Genomic DNA, 15,860 nt, shown 5'->3' on the forward strand with positions numbered 1-15,860 from the left:
AGTTGGAAGCCACGGAAGGAGTGTTGTATGGCATTGAAGCTCGTTTGGAGGTTTGTTAACACAGTGTCCAAAGAAGGGCCAGATGTATACAGAATGGTGTCGTCTGCGTAGAGGTGGATCAGGGAATCGCCCGCAGCAAGAGCGACATCACTGATAAATACAGAGAAAAGAGTCGGCCCGAGAATTGAACTCTGTGGCACCCCCATAGAGACTGCAAGAGGTCCGGACAACAGGCCCTCCGATTTGACACACTGAACTCTATCAGAGAAGTAGTTGGTGAACCAGGCGAAGCAATCATTAGAGAAACCAAGGCTGTTGAGTCTGCCAATAAGAATACGGTGATTGACAGTCAAAAGCCTTGGCCAGGTCGATGAAGACTGCTGCACAGTACTGTCTTTTATCAATGGCGGTTCTGATATTGTTTAGGACCTTGAGTGTGGCTGAGGTGCACCCGTGACCAGCTCAGAAACCAGATTGCATAGCAGAGAAGGTACGGTGGGATTCTAAATGGTCGGTGATCTGTTTGTTCACTTGGCTTTCGAAGACTTTAGAAAGGCAGGGCAGGATGGATATAGGTCTGTAACAGTTTGGGATGAGTGTCTCCCGCTTTGAAGAGGGGGATGACCGCGGACGCTTTCCAATCTTTAGGAATCTCAGACGATACGAAAGAGAGGTTGAACAGACTAGTAATAGGGGTTGCAACAATGATGACGGTGGATAATTTTGTATTGTATAGTGTGTGTGGCAGGCTTTCAACGATGGCAAAAAACAACATTTGAGAGTGCGCTGACACTGGTACGCAGAGGTTGAATGTTTGAAGGGGTACGGGACTATAAAATGTTTGGGAACCACTGAATTTAAAGGAAATCCACATCAGCCCGAAAACTGAATTTAACATGCTTATGTAAACTAAAAGCTACCTTCTGCTTTAACAGAACCCCTCTGAGAAATTTTACGGTGCATTGAATTCAGTGAGCGCTTTCCTGTCAGTAAAGTGTCTAATTACTCCAAGACACTTGTCAAATGGAGTAAAGTACTGACACGTTTTTTTAATTGAGGGACGAGCTTAAAGTTTTATTTACTGACCATAATTTTTACTTGTCTGACCGCTTGCATGATGATGAGTTTCTCACACGACTGGCCTGTCTGGGTGATGTTTTTTCTCACCTGAATGATCTGATTTGAGGATTACAGGGACTCTCCGCAACTATATTTAATGTGCGGGACCAAATTAAGGCTATGATTAAGAAGTTGGAGCTCTTCTCTGTCTGCATTAATAACAAGGACAACACACAGGTCTTTCCAACATCAAATTATTTTTTGTGTGCAAATGAACTCAAGCTTACGGACAATGCCAGATGTGGTATAGCGAAGCACCTGAGTGAGTTGGGTGCACAATTACAGGTACCTTCCAGAAACGGACAACACAAACAACTGGATTCGTTATCCCTTTCATGCCCTGCCTCCAGTCCACTTACCGATAGCTGAACAAGAGAGCCTCATCGAAATTGCAACAAGCGGTTCTGTGAAAATGTTATTTAATCAAAAGCCACTGCTAAATTTCTGGATTGGGCTGCGCTCCGAGTATCCTGCCTTGGCAAATCGCACTGTTAAGACACTGATGCCCATTGCAACCACGTACCTATGTGAGAGTGGATTCTTGGCCCTCACTAGCATGAAAACGAAATACAGGCACACAGTCTGTGTGTGGAAAATGATTTAAGACTGAGACTCTCTCCAACCCAACATTGCAGAGTTATGTGCTTCCTTTCAAGCACACCCTTCTCATTAACCTGTGGTGTGTTATTCACAATGTTTGATGAAAAAATAAGGTTTTATATGTAATATCTAACTAAATGCTTGTGTTCCTAGCTCCAACAGTAATATCTAACTAAATGCTTGTGTTCCTAGCTCCAACAGTAATATCTAACTAAATGCTTGTGTTTCTAGCTCCAACAGTACAGTAATATCTAACTAAATGCATGTGTTTCTAGCTCCAACAGTGCAGTAATATCTAACTAAATGCTTGTGTTTCTAGCTCCAACAGTGCAGTAATATCTAACTAAATGCTTGTGTTCCCAGCTCCAACAGTGCAGTAATATCTAACTAAATGCTTGTGTTTCTAGCTCCAACAGTGCAGTAATATCTAACTAAATGCTTGTGTTCCTAGCTCCAACAGTGCTGTAATATCTAACGAAATTCTTGCTCAGGGGGTACGGGGAAAGTCAAATGTGTGGAATAAATTTGAAATGCTTCGGTTTAGGCCAATTTATTGTCAACGTTAACTATTCAATGATAGCTTTTATTATTTATATAAAAAAATAAAATGATTGATTGCATTTCACGTCATGCATGACTCGTATGCTGTATGATGGCATGACTCGTATGCTGTATGATGACATGAGCTCATACATTGTTGGTTGATACAGTAGCTTAGATATTGAATCATTCCTGGGACCACCCATAACGTACAAATGTACGCACGCATGACTGTAAGTCACTTTGGATAAAAGCGTCTGCTAAATGGCACATATTACCCAAAACCCCACTGAGAGACCCACGACAGGCCATGCCTGGAAAGGGCAGCATCACTACACATGGAATAGAACTGCCTCGTTCAAAAACAGAGTGGCCAAACTGAAGCTTTCAGTCCTCTGTATCCTTCTCTTTCAATCCCTGTTGTGTATGTATGTGTTTATGTAAATGTGTGTATATATGTGTGTGTGTGGCACTGTGTGGGCCCTGGGCTGTGCAGTCTTGCAGAGGCCTGTTGTCCCTCTTTGTCTGTCTGGCTGCTAACGCAGAGTGGATGCCCTGCTCTCTTTGCACAGAGGAATAGACAGTTACATCACTCTGCCTCTCACTCACTCTTAGACAAAGAAGCCTATAGGATGTTAGAGTGAGAGGGACAGAGTGAGAGGGACAGAGTGAGAGGGACAGAGTGAGAGGGACAGCGGGAGAGGGACACAGTGAGAGGGACAGAGTGAGAGGGACAACGTGAGAGGGACAGAGTGAGAGGGACAACGTGAGAAGGACAGAGTGAGAGGGACAGAGGGACAGAGTGAGAGGGACAGAGTGAGAGGGACAGAGTGAGAGGGACAGCGTGAGAGGGACAGCGTGAGAGGGGCAGCGGGAGAGGGGCAGCGGGAGAGGGACAGCGGGAGAGGGACAGAGGGACAGAGTGAGAGGGACAGAGTGAGAGGGACAGAGTGAGAGGGACAGAGGGAGAGGGACAGAGGGAGAGGGACAGAGGGAGAGGGACAGAGGGAGAGGGACAGAGTGAGAGGGGCAGAGGGAGAGGGACAGAGGGAGAGGGACAGAGGGAGAGAGACAGAGGGAGAGGGACAGAGTGAGAGGGACAGAGGGAGAGGGGCAGAGTGAGAGGGGCAGAGTGAGAGGGGCAGAGTGAGAGGGACAGAGGGAGAGGGACAGAGGGAGAGGGACAGAGGGACACTGAGAGGGACAGAGGGAGAGGGACAGAGGGAGAGGGACAGCGGGAGAGAGACAGAGTGAGAGGGACAGAGTGAGAGGGACAGAGTGAGAGGGACAGAGTGAAAGTGAGAGGTAGAAAGCGAGGGTGTGTGCGTGTTTGAGTCCGTCCCTGCATGAGTGAGTAAGTGAGTAATTGTGTGTGTGTGTGTGTCAGTGTGTGAGTGTTAGTCTTTCTCTCAGTGTGTGTGTACACAGGCTTACAGGGTGCCAGGTCTTGCCAGCCAGCCAGCCATGTGTTTAACTGCCTTTCAACCAGGTTGTATAGTGGGTATTCTGACTGAGTTTACTTAGTTTACCAGCCATGTCCATGGGCCAAGTCCAGAACCAGACCAGCTACACGTCCAGAACCAGACCAGCTCCAAGTCCAGAACCAGACCAGCTCCAAGTCCAGAACCAGACCAGCTACACGTCCAGAACCAGACCAGCTCCAAGTCCAGAACCAGACCAGCTCCAAGTCCAGAACCAGACCAGCTACACGTCCAGAACCAGACCAGCTCCAAGTCCAGAACCAGACCAGCTCCAAGTCCAGAACCAGACCAGCTATTTCAACCCAAATTACAGGGGTGAGTCTGCCTGTTACAGAGCACAGGCAGAGGATGGGTTCACACAGTCCAGGGGCTGGGTTGGCAGGACAGATCAGAGCTGGCCGGGCCAGGGGCTGGGTTAGCAGGACAGATCAGAGCTGGCCTGGCCAGGGGCTGGGTGGGCAGCATAGATCAGAGCTGGCCTGGCCAGGGGTTGGGTTGGCAGCATAGATCAGAGCTGGCCTGGCCAGGGGTTGGGTTAGCAGGACAGATCAGAGCTGGCCTGGCCAGGGGTTGGGTGGGCAGCATAGATCAGAGCTGGCCTGGCCAGGGGTTGGGTTGGCAGGACAGATCAGAGCTGGCCTGGCCAGGGGCTGGGTGGGTTAGAAAATGAGGATATGACTAAAACCGGCATGACCATCTCTCTCCACTGGGCCAGCACAGACGGTCTGTCTGGGTCGCGTCCAAACAGTCTCAAACAGCTTCCTTGCTTCCTTTGTCAGCTGAAAGGACTTGGACCATAGATCGTATAAAACATGAGACCGGTCCAAGCGCTGTGGTATAAAAGTATTGTCAACGTAGCGATGAGACATGCCACAACTGTTTCTACTCCTGGTCCTGACTATGTGTACTGGAGCGACGGGTTTGATGATGCAAGCAAACAGCCGCCGGCCGTCAGCACCAGCAAACTCTCTGGCCCCCCCGGCCGTCAGCACCAGCAAACTCTCTGGCCCCCCCGGCCGTCAGCACCAGAAAACTCTCTGCCGAGTCCGTTAGGACATCTACTTTGTGCATGACACAAGTCATTTTTCCAACAATTGTTTACAGACAGATTAATTCACTTATAATTCACTGTATCACAATTCCAGTAGTTCAGACGTTTACATACAATAAGTCGACTGTGCCTTTAAACAGCTTGGAAAATTCCAGAAAATGATGTAATGGCTTTAGAAGCTTCTGATAGGGTAATTGACATCATTTGAGTCAATTGGAGGTGTACCTGTGGATGTATTTCAAGGCCTATATTCAAACTCAGTGCCTCTTTGCTTGACATCATGGGAAAATAAAATAAATCAGCCAAGACCTCAGAAGAAAGTTGTACATCTCCACAAGTCTAGTTCATCTTTGGGAGCAATTTCCAAATTCCTGAAGGTACCACGTTCATCTGTACAAACAATAGTACACAAGTATAAACACCATGGGACCGCAGAGCCATCATACCACTCAGGAAGGGGACGCGTTCTGTCTCCTAGAGATGAACGTACTTTGGTGTGAAAAGTGCAAGTCAATCCCATCACAAAGCCCTGACCTCAATCCTATTGAAAATGTGTGGGCAGAACTGAAAAAGCATGTGCAAGCAAGGAGGCCTACAAACCTGACTCAGGTACACCAGCTCTGTCAGGAGGAATGGGCCAAAATTCACCCAACCTATTGTGGGAAGCTTGTGGAAGGCTACCCGAAATGTTTGACCCAAGTTAAACAATTTAAAGGCAATGCTACCAAACACTAATTGAGTGTGTCTAAACTTTGAATGTGATGAAAGAAATAAAAGCTGAAATAAATCTTTCTCTACTATTATTCTGACATTTCACATTCTTAAAATAAAGTGGTGATCCTAACTGACCTAAGATAGGGAATTGTTACTAGAATTAAATGTCAGGAGTTGTGAAAAACTGCGTTTAAATGTATTTGGTTAAGGTGTGTGTAAACTTCCGACTTCAACTGTATAAGAGCAAAGTACAGAGAGATCCTTGATGAAAACCTGCTCCAGGAGCACTCAGGACCTCAGACAAAGTACTGAGTAAAGGGTCTGAATACTTATGGAAATGTCATTTCATTTTTTTTGTGTTATTTATAAATGAGCAAACATATTTTTTAAAAAGTTGTTTGCTTTGTCATTATGGGTTATTGTGTCTAGATTGATGAGGGAAAAACAATTGAATCCATTTTAGAATAAGGCTGAAACTTAACAAAATGTGGAAAAAGTCAAGGGGTCTGAAAACATTCCTAAGGCACTGTATCTTCCTCTATTTTTCCCCTCCACAAAACATAGGAACTCTCCATTTTCACATACTGTATGTTGATGTTGGGGTGGTGCTGGAGATGATAAATATGAATCTGACATTTTTAAAAAACATTTACCTTTAACAACAACATTTCCCTATAACACCATGGGCAGAATCATAATGTGTCTGTGAGTGTGTGCTTCCTGCTCTGCGAGAAACAGCACAGCAGAAGTTTCCTCATCCCTCATTAGAGGCTGAATCACATGAAGGATCAGAGCATGGCAAAGGGGGGGGGTTCTACATTGGGCTCAGGCGGGCTAGACGAAGGAAATCCCCCAGCGAAGCACCTCTTTCCTGCTGCTCCCCCCCCCCTCTCTGGCAAACCCTGGCCTGGCCCGCGCTGGCACCAGCTGCGGAAGTAATGAAGTCGATACTGGCAACCAACCCTGGCCTGGCCTGCGCTGGCACCAGCTGCTGAGGTAGTGAAGTCAATACTGGCAACTAAGACCTGGCCTGGCCTGCGCTGGCACCAGCTGCTGAGGAAATGAAGTCAATACTGGCAACCAACCCTGGCCTGCGCTGGCACCAGCTGCTGAGGTAGTGAAGTCAATACTGGCAACTAAGACCTGGCCTGGCCTGCCCTGGCACCAGCTGCTGAGGTAGTGAAGTCAATACTGGCAACTAAGACCTGGCCTGGCCTGCCCTGGCACCAGCTGCTGAGGTAGTGAAGTCAATACTGGCAATCAACCCTGGCCTGGCCTGCGCTGGCACCAGCTGCTGAGGTAGTGAAGTCAATACTGGCAACAAAGACCTGGCCTGGCCTGCCCTGGCACCAGCTGCTGAGGTAATGAAGTCAATACTGGCAACAAAGACCTGGCCTGGCCTGCCCTGGCACCAGCTGCTGAGGTAGTGAAGTCAATACCGGCAACAAAGACCTGGCCTGGCCTGCCCTGGCACCAGCTGCTGAGGTAATGAAGTCAATACCGGCAACAAAGACCTGGCCTGGCCTGCGCTGGCACCAGCTGCTGAGGTAGTGAAGTCAATACTGGCAACAAAGACCTGGCCTGGCCTGCCCTGGCACCAGCTGCTGAGGTAATGAAGTCAATACTGGCAACAAAGACCTGGCCTGGCCTGCCCTGGCACCAGCTGCTGAGGTAGTGAAGTCAATACCGGCAACAAAGACCTGGCCTGGCCTGCCCTGGCACCAGCTGCTGAGGTAATGAAGTCAATACCGGCAACAAAGACCTGGCCTGGCCTGCGCTGGCACCAGCTGCTGAGGTAGTGAAGTCAATACCGGCAACAAAGACCTGGCCTGGCCTGCGCTGGCACCAGCTGCTGAGGTAGTGAAGTCAATACCGGCAACAAAGACCTGGCCTGGCCTGCGCTGGCACCAGCTGCTGAGGTAGTGAAGTCAATACCGGCAACAAAGACCTGGCCTGGCCTGCCCTGGCACCAGCTGCTGAGGTAATGAAGTCAATACCGGCAACAAAGACCTGGCCTGGCCTGCGCTGGCACCAGCTGCTGAGGTAGTGAAGTCAATACTGGCAACAAAGACCTGGCCTGGCCTGCCCTGGCACCAGCTGCTGAGGTAATGAAGTCAATACTGGCAACAAAGACCTGGCCTGGCCTGCCCTGGCACCAGCTGCTGAGGTAGTGAAGTCAATACCGGCAACAAAGACCTGGCCTGGCCTGCCCTGGCACCAGCTGCTGAGGTAATGAAGTCAATACCGGCAACAAAGACCTGGCCTGGCCTGCGCTGGCACCAGCTGCTGAGGTAGTGAAGTCAATACCGGCAACAAAGACCTGGCCTGGCCTGCGCTGGCACCAGCTGCTGAGGTAGTGAAGTCAATACCGGCAACAAAGACCTGGCCTGGCCTGCGCTGGCACCAGCTGCTGAGGTAGTGAAGTCAATACCGGCAACAAAGACCTGGCCTGGCCTGCGCTGGCACCAGCTGCTGAGGTAATGAAGTCAATACCGGCAACAAAGACCTGGCCTGGCCTGCGCTGGCACCAGCTGCTGAGGTAGTGAAGTCAATACCGGCAACAAAGACCTGGCCTGGCCTGCGCTGGCACCAGCTGCTGAGGTAGTGAAGTCAATACCGGCAACAAAGACCTGGCCTGGCCTGCGCTGGCACCAGCTGCTGAGGTAGTGAAGTCAATACCGGCAACAAAGACCTGGCCTGGCCTGCGCTGGCACCAGCTGCTGAGGTAATGAAGTCAATACCGGCAACAAAGACCTGGCCTGGCCTGCGCTGGCACCAGCTGCTGAGGTAATGAAGTCAATACCGGCAACAAAGACCTGGCCTGGCCTGCGCTGGCACCAGCTGCTGAGGTAATGAAGTCAATACTGGCAACAAAGACCTGGCCTGGCCTGCGCTGGCACCAGCTGCTGAGGTAATGAAGTCAATACTGGCAACAAAGACCTGGCCTGGCCTGCGCTGGCACCAGCTGCTGAGGTAATGAAGTCAATACCGGCAACAAAGACCTGGCCTGGCCTGCGCTGGCACCAGCTGCTGAGGTAATGAAGTCAATACCGGCAACAAAGACCTGGCCTGGCCTGCGCTGGCACCAGCTGCTGAGGTAATGAAGTCAATACCGGCAACAAAGACCTGGCCTGGCCTGCGCTGGCACCAGCTGCTGAGGTAATGAAGTCAATACCGGCAACAAAGACCTGGCCTGGCCTGCGCTGGCACCAGCTGCTGAGGTAATGAAGTCAATACCGGCAACAAAGACCTGGCCTGGCCTGCGCTGGCACCAGCTGCTGAGGTAATGAAGTCAATACCGGCAACAAAGACCTGGCCTGGCCTGCGCTGGCACCAGCTGCTGAGGTAATGAAGTCAATACCGGCAACAAAGACCTGGCCTGGCCTGCGCTGGCACCAGCTGCTGAGGTAATGAAGTCAATACCGGCAACAAAGACCTGGCCTGGCCTGCGCTGGCACCAGCTGCTGAGGTAATGAAGTCAATACCGGCAACAAAGACCTGGCCTGGCCTGCGCTGGCACCAGCTGCTGAGGTAATGAAGTCAATACCGGCAACAAAGACCTGGCCTGGCCTGCGCTGGCACCAGCTGCTGAGGTAATGAAGTCAATACCGGCAACAAAGACCTGGCCTGGCCTGCGCTGGCACCAGCTGCTGAGGTACTGAAGTCAATACCGGCAACAAAGACCTGGCCTGGCCTGCGCTGGCACCAGCTGCTGAGGTAGTGAAGTCAATACCGGCAACAAAGACCTGGCCTGGCCTGCGCTGGCACCAGCTGCTGAGGTAATGAAGTCAATACCGGCAACAAAGACCTGGCCTGGCCTGCGCTGGCACCAGCTGCTGAGGTAATGAAGTCAATACCGGCAACAAAGACCTGGCCTGGCCTGCCCTGGCACCAGCTGCTGAGGTAATGAAGTCAATACCGGCAACAAAGACCTGGCCTGGCCTGCCCTGGCACCAGCTGCTGAGGTAGTGAAGTCAATACCGGCAACAAAGACCTGGCCTGGCCTGCGCTGGCACCAGCTGCTGAGGTAGTGAAGTCAATACCGGCAACAAAGACCTGGCCTGGCCTGCGCTGGCACCAGCTGCTGAGGTAATGAAGTCAATACCGGCAACAAAGACCTGGCCTGGCCTGCGCTGGCACCAGCTGCTGAGGTAATGAAGTCAATACCGGCAACAAAGACCTGGCCTGGCCTGCCCTGGCACCAGCTGCTGAGGTAATGAAGTCAATACCGGCAACAAAGACCTGGCCTGGCCTGCCCTGGCACCAGCTGCTGAGGTAGTGAAGTCAATACCGGCAACAAAGACCTGGCCTGGCCTGCCCTGGCACCAGCTGCTGAGGTAGTGAAGTCAATACCGGCAACAAAGACCTGGCCTGGCCTGCGCTGGCACCAGCTGCTGAGGTAATGAAGTCAATACCGGCAACAAAGACCTGGCCTGGCCTGCGCTGGCACCAGCTGCTGAGGTAATGAAGTCAATACCGGCAACAAAGACCTGGCGTTCAACGTCCACAAGAGCGGAAATTGTCCTTTTTTTGTTGCTGCTGAAATACGATGCCCATAGCTTACCCACGATGTTGCACAACATTTTAATAACATTTCATAAATCAATCCTTGTTTTTATTCAAAGTATTTTCCGTGTCAGTGCCATGGGTTTCCTCTACGAGATGACGTACTACTACTTTTCAGTCTACGTTTCTTTTCGGGGGTTTTATTTGAATGTTACTTCCTACCAGCATGTTGATTCATCAGAAACAAAGTTATTCTTCTTCGTGAGTCGCGACTGAGCTGAGCCAATCAGCTTTTTTACTCTAGCCGTCTGTGCAAATCAAAATAGGGGGTGCAAAGATACGCACCTCCACTTCTTTACCAGCAAATGATCATAAATCCATTGGATAATTTGTCAAGTTTCACTTATGTTTTAGCTAGCTAGTCTGTATTTATAAATATATATTACCATTTTATAAATGGTAAATTGCTTGTGATATGAATACATTTTGAAACCTAGCTCCCCCCGTCGCTCCAAGATGAATGGTTTCGACCATGCTCCACTGCTTTGATTGGTGCAGCTAGAAACCACAAGTGTCTATCCTACAATGAAAAAAAGGCATCCGCAAAAGAAAAATCCACAAATGTATCTATTTTCTAGTTCTGATGTTAAAAGGGTTAATGTTCTCTTATTTAGAAAAATAGTCCTGATCCTATAGGCCTAAACGATATCCCAAACAACTAGCAATACACTGAATTCATATACACTGAACAAAAATATAAATGCAACATGAAACAATTTCAAAGATTTGACTGAGTTGCATTTCATATAAGGAAATCAGTCAATTCAAATAAATAAATTAGGCCCTAATCTATGGATTTCACATGACTGGGAATACAGATATGCATCTGTTGGTCACAGATACCTTAAACAAAAGGTAGAGCTGAGTTTGGATCAGAAAATCAGTCAGTATCTGGTATGATCACCATTTGCCTCATGCATAGAGTTGATCAGGCTGTTGATTGTGGCATGTGGAATGTTGTCCCACTCCTCTTCAATGGCTGTGAGAAGTTGCTGGATATTGGAGGGAACTGGAACACTGTTGTACACGTCGATCCAGAGCATCCCACACATGCTCAATGGGAGACATGTCTGGGGAGTATGCAGGCCATGGAAGAACTGGGACATTTTCAGCTTCCGGGAATTGTGTACAGATCCTTGCGACATGGGGCCTTGTATTATCATGCTGAAACATGAGGTGATGGCGGCGGATGAATGGCACAACAATGGGCCTCAGGATCTTGTCATGGTTTCTCTATGCATTCAAATTGTCATCGATTAAATGCAATTGTGTTTGTTGTCCGTAGCTTATGCCTGCCCATACCATAACCCCACCACCACCATGGGGCACTCTGTTCACAACGCTGACATCAGCAAACCGCTCGCCCACACAACGCCTTACACGAGGTCTGCCATCTGCCCCGCACAGTTGAAACTGTGATTCATCTGTGAAGAGCACATTTCTCCAGCGTGCCAGTGGCCATCGAGCGTGGGCATTTGCCCACTGAAGTCGGTTACGATGCCAAACTCCAGTCAGGTCGAGACCCTGGTGAGGACGACGAGCACGCAGATGAGCTTCCCTGAGACGGTTTCTGACAGTTTATGCAGAAATTCTTCAGTTGTGCAAACACACAATTTCATCAGCTGTCCAGGTGGCTGGTCTCAGACGATACCGCAGGTGAAAAAGCCAGATGTGGAGGTCCTGGTCTGGTGTGGTTACACCTGGTCTGTGGTTGTGAGGCCGGTTGGACGTACTGCCAAATTCTTTAAAACAACGTTGGAGGCGGCTTTTGTTATAAAAAATGGAGCTTAAATTCTCTGGCAACAGCTCTGGTGGACATTCCTGCAGTCAGCATGCCAATTGCGCGCTCCCTCAAAACTTGAGATATCTGTGGCATTGTGTACATTTTAGAGTGGCCATTTATTGTCCCCAGCACAAGGTGCGCCTGTGTAAAGATCATGCTGTTTAATCAGCTTCTTGATATGCCACACTTGTCAGGTGGATGGATTATCTTGGCAAAGGAGAAATCCTCACAAACAAGGGATGTAAACACATGTGTGAACAAAATTTGAGAGAAATACATTTTTTGTGCGTATGAACAATTTCTCAGATGTTTTATTTCTGCTCTTGAAACATGGGACCAACACTTTACATGATGCGTTGATATTCTTTGTTCAGTGTATTTTCTGTCTTTTCAATACCCCAAAACATTTTTCTAATCTAGGAGGTATTCAAATCATTTCGCTGTGTATTTTTGGATATGGAAACAAGGCATTAGAATGTACCAGAAGCCATCACAATAGATAGAGATGGTTGGCAACTTTTTCCTATTTTGACTGGCCATTGTGCTTGTGAAAAACATTGCCTCTTCCCTAAACAGGAGTGAAGATTGGACTATAAAATGTGGTTTCCTGTATTATATCACATTCTTATTTTATATTTTTTCTTATTGTTGTTGTCGAGAAGGAACATGTATATAGAGTAGCCAGCCAAATAGTAAAAGTAGCCCGCCAGGTGCCCCCCCCCACCTGGGTTTCCCCCCAGGACTCAAAATGTATCGCTAAATGAGCTCTATTCACCATCTCCATCAACTGTTTTCATACATGATCTGCAGACAATAGCCAAAAAGCCTAGGCCTACCAGTAGCACATGCAAATGATGTCACCGATGCGATTCGATAGGCTACACAGACTGACGAGAAGAGAGTCACTCACTTCAGCGTCACTGTCTGGCAAGCCCCGACTTCCTAGGAAAATAAACTTAGGAAGTAATTCACTGGAAACATCACTGGGGCCAAGCTTCCTGACATCCAGAGGAAGGCCCAAAAATTGTCAAAGACCCCAGGCCACCCCAGTCAGACTGTTCTCTCTACTACCGCATGGCAAGCGGTACCGGAGTTCCAAGTCCAGGACCAAAAGGCTCCTTAACAACTTCTATCCCCGAGCCATAAGTCTGCTGAGCAATTAATCAAATGGCCACCTGGATTATTAATATTGACAGCCCCCCCCTCCACTGCTGCTACTCACTGTTTATTAACTATGCATAGTCACTCTACAAATGACCTCGACTAACCTGTACCCCCGAACATTGACTCGGTACCGGTACCCCCTGTATATATTGTTATGTAATTTTCTTGTGTTAATTTAGGATTTTTTAAATTTATTTTTTATTACTTTAGTTTATTTAGTAAATATTTTCTTAAACTCTATTTCTTGAACTGCATTGTCGGTTAAGGGTTCGTAAAGAAAGCATTTCACGGGTACGGCCTACATTTGTTGTATTCGGCGCATGTGACAAATACAATTTGATTTGACTGCCAGGCACCTATCCTGTCAATAGTTTGCTAGTAGATACATATCGTTCTTTCTAGCGGGAGAGGGCTCGATGGACTAGCAAATTGAAACCTTTAAATGACAAGTAGTCTCGTTAAAGATGCACTATGCAGAAATCGCTCCGCCATTTCCTGGTTGCTAAAATTCTAATTAGTTCTCTTAATTTTCAGTTTATGTTACAAAACAAACAAGTAAAGTGTAGAGAATCATTCATCTAAACCGCTGTGAAATATATCTTTCATAAACAAAAAATATTGTATTTTCAGCTGTTTGAAGTTGGTGTATAAAACCGAAAGTAAGAGAACTTTAGAAAGGGAAGCATAGAAATAGCACACATAGAACAAGGTCTACAGCTTCTCCGACTTGTTTTCAATGCGAATGACGGATCTATAACACACATTTCTATGTGAATTTGGTCAGGTCGCCCGTACATTTACATAATTGCAGCTTTACTACGAAGTGTAAAATGCCTGTTGAAAATGAATAGGGCGCTAATGGAAAACACAGAGAAAGCATTTCGTTGGACGGGTGTATACCATGTGTATCCCGTACATATGGCAAATTAAGACTTGGAACTTGAGGAACCCACCACACACACACACACACACACACACACACACACACACACACACAAAACAATAAATGTGTCCTCTACAGGTGTTAGGCTGTACAGGTTTACAGTGTTAGCTTCAGTGTCACGATCGTCGTCGTGAGGAGACCAAAGCGCAGCGTGATGTGAATACATATTTTTTTTTAATGAAAGACGAAAAACACGAAGTACACTAAACAAACAAACAGAATAACAAGACGACCTGTGACCGCTATCAAAACTGAGTGCAAACATGCAACATCACATAGACAATAACCCACAAAATACCCAAAGAAGATGGCTGCCTAAATATGGTTCCCAATCAGAGACAACGATAAACAGCTGCCTCTAATTGAGAACCAATCTAGGCAACCATAGACATACCTAAACAACTAGATGGTAAACAACCCCATAAACCTACAAAACCCCTAGACAGTACAAAAACACGTCACACCCTGACCTAACCAAAAGTTTTAAAGAAAACAAAGAATACTCCGGTCAGGACTGTGGACTGTGTGTTTACAGGCAGTAGGGCCTGCCATCATTCACTTTGAACTGGACTGTGTGTTTACAGGCAGTAGGACCTGCCATCATTCACTTTGAACTGGATTGTGTGTTTACAGGAAGTAGCAACAGCGTGACTTTAGATCATTAGAACACATTCACCAAAAGCCACAAAATACACCTGAATAGATTTCTGCAAATATGTAAATACCACGGGAGTCCTCTTACATTTGGGAACTTCACAGTCACAGATTAAATCTAATGAGGGAACAGTAGATAAACCCTCTCAAACTTTTTCAGCTAGTTGGCCGTCAAAATTGCACAGATAAACGATGGGGAATAGTAGCCTGCTCGTACATCTGCATAGGATTTTTAATGAATTTATTTGCAAATTATGGTGGAAAATAGGTCGTTCAAGTTCACTGTATCTGCCCCACTGTATCTACATAGGAGGCTGTATATAACATTTTAACATAAGAAAATGTATATACCAAAGTATTGAGATAAACTTTTGTTATTGACCAAATACTTATTTTCCACCATAATTTGCAAATAAATTCATTAAAAAATCCGACAATGTGATTTTCTGGATTTTTTTTTCTCATTTTGTCTGTCATAGTTGAAGTTTACCTATGATGAAAATTACAGGCCTCTCTCATCTTTTTAAGTGGGAGAACTTGCACAATTGGTGGCTGACTAAATACTTTTTTGCCCCACTGTATACAGAATGTTGGTGCCTGCGTAGAGGTGGATCAGGGAATCACCCGCAGCAAGAGCGACATCGTTGATATATACAGAGAAAAGAGTCGGCCCGAGAATTGAACCCACCCCCATAGAGACTGCCAGAGGTCCATACAACAGGCCCTCCGATTTGACACACTGAACTCTATCTGAGAAGTAGTTGGTGAACCAGGCGAGGCAGTCATTTGAGAAACCAAGGCTGTTGAGTCTGCCGATAAGAATGTGGTGATTGACAGAGTCGAAAGCCTTGGCCAGGTCGATGAAGATGGCTGCACAGTACTGTCTTTTATCGATGGCGGTTATGATACTGCACTGTCAGAAATAGAAGCACAAGCATTTCGCTACGCTCGCATTAACATCTGCTTACCATGTTTAACATTTTATTTGATTTTATTTCAACTGTTGACTCATTTATAATCACTTGTGTGTCCACGAGCTGGCTCAATTATACACCATTTCATTTAATGTCAAGAGAAGCGAAAGTGTGTGAAGACTGAAAACATACCTCAAAATTGTATTCCCTGTCTGTCCTGCTCTGTGACATCCCCTTCAGTACAATCTTCTCTATATGTACAGCTGTAAGGAGTAGAGGGAAGAGGATTAACACATACATTCCTATTAGAGGTCGACCGATTAGGATTTTT

General features: G+C 47.2%; 1 protein-coding gene across 2 annotated transcripts in view; it reads right to left on the bottom strand.

Moving 5' to 3' along the window:
- The window catches only part of LOC139420139 (zinc finger CCHC domain-containing protein 2-like), a 65,913-nt gene that overhangs the window by 31,387 nt on the left and 18,666 nt on the right, over positions 1–15,860 (bottom strand). For both annotated transcript variants that reach the window (XM_071169918.1, XM_071169917.1), the window contains exon 3: positions 15,722–15,792. In XM_071169918.1, coding sequence (XP_071026019.1) covers positions 15,722–15,792 — 71 coding nt within the window. The remainder of the gene's footprint in view (positions 1–15,721; positions 15,793–15,860) is intronic.

Source organism: Oncorhynchus clarkii, chromosome 11 (genome assembly GCF_045791955.1).
Source record: "Oncorhynchus clarkii lewisi isolate Uvic-CL-2024 chromosome 11, UVic_Ocla_1.0, whole genome shotgun sequence".
In the NCBI taxonomy this organism is placed as follows: domain Eukaryota; kingdom Metazoa; phylum Chordata; class Actinopteri; order Salmoniformes; family Salmonidae; genus Oncorhynchus; species Oncorhynchus clarkii.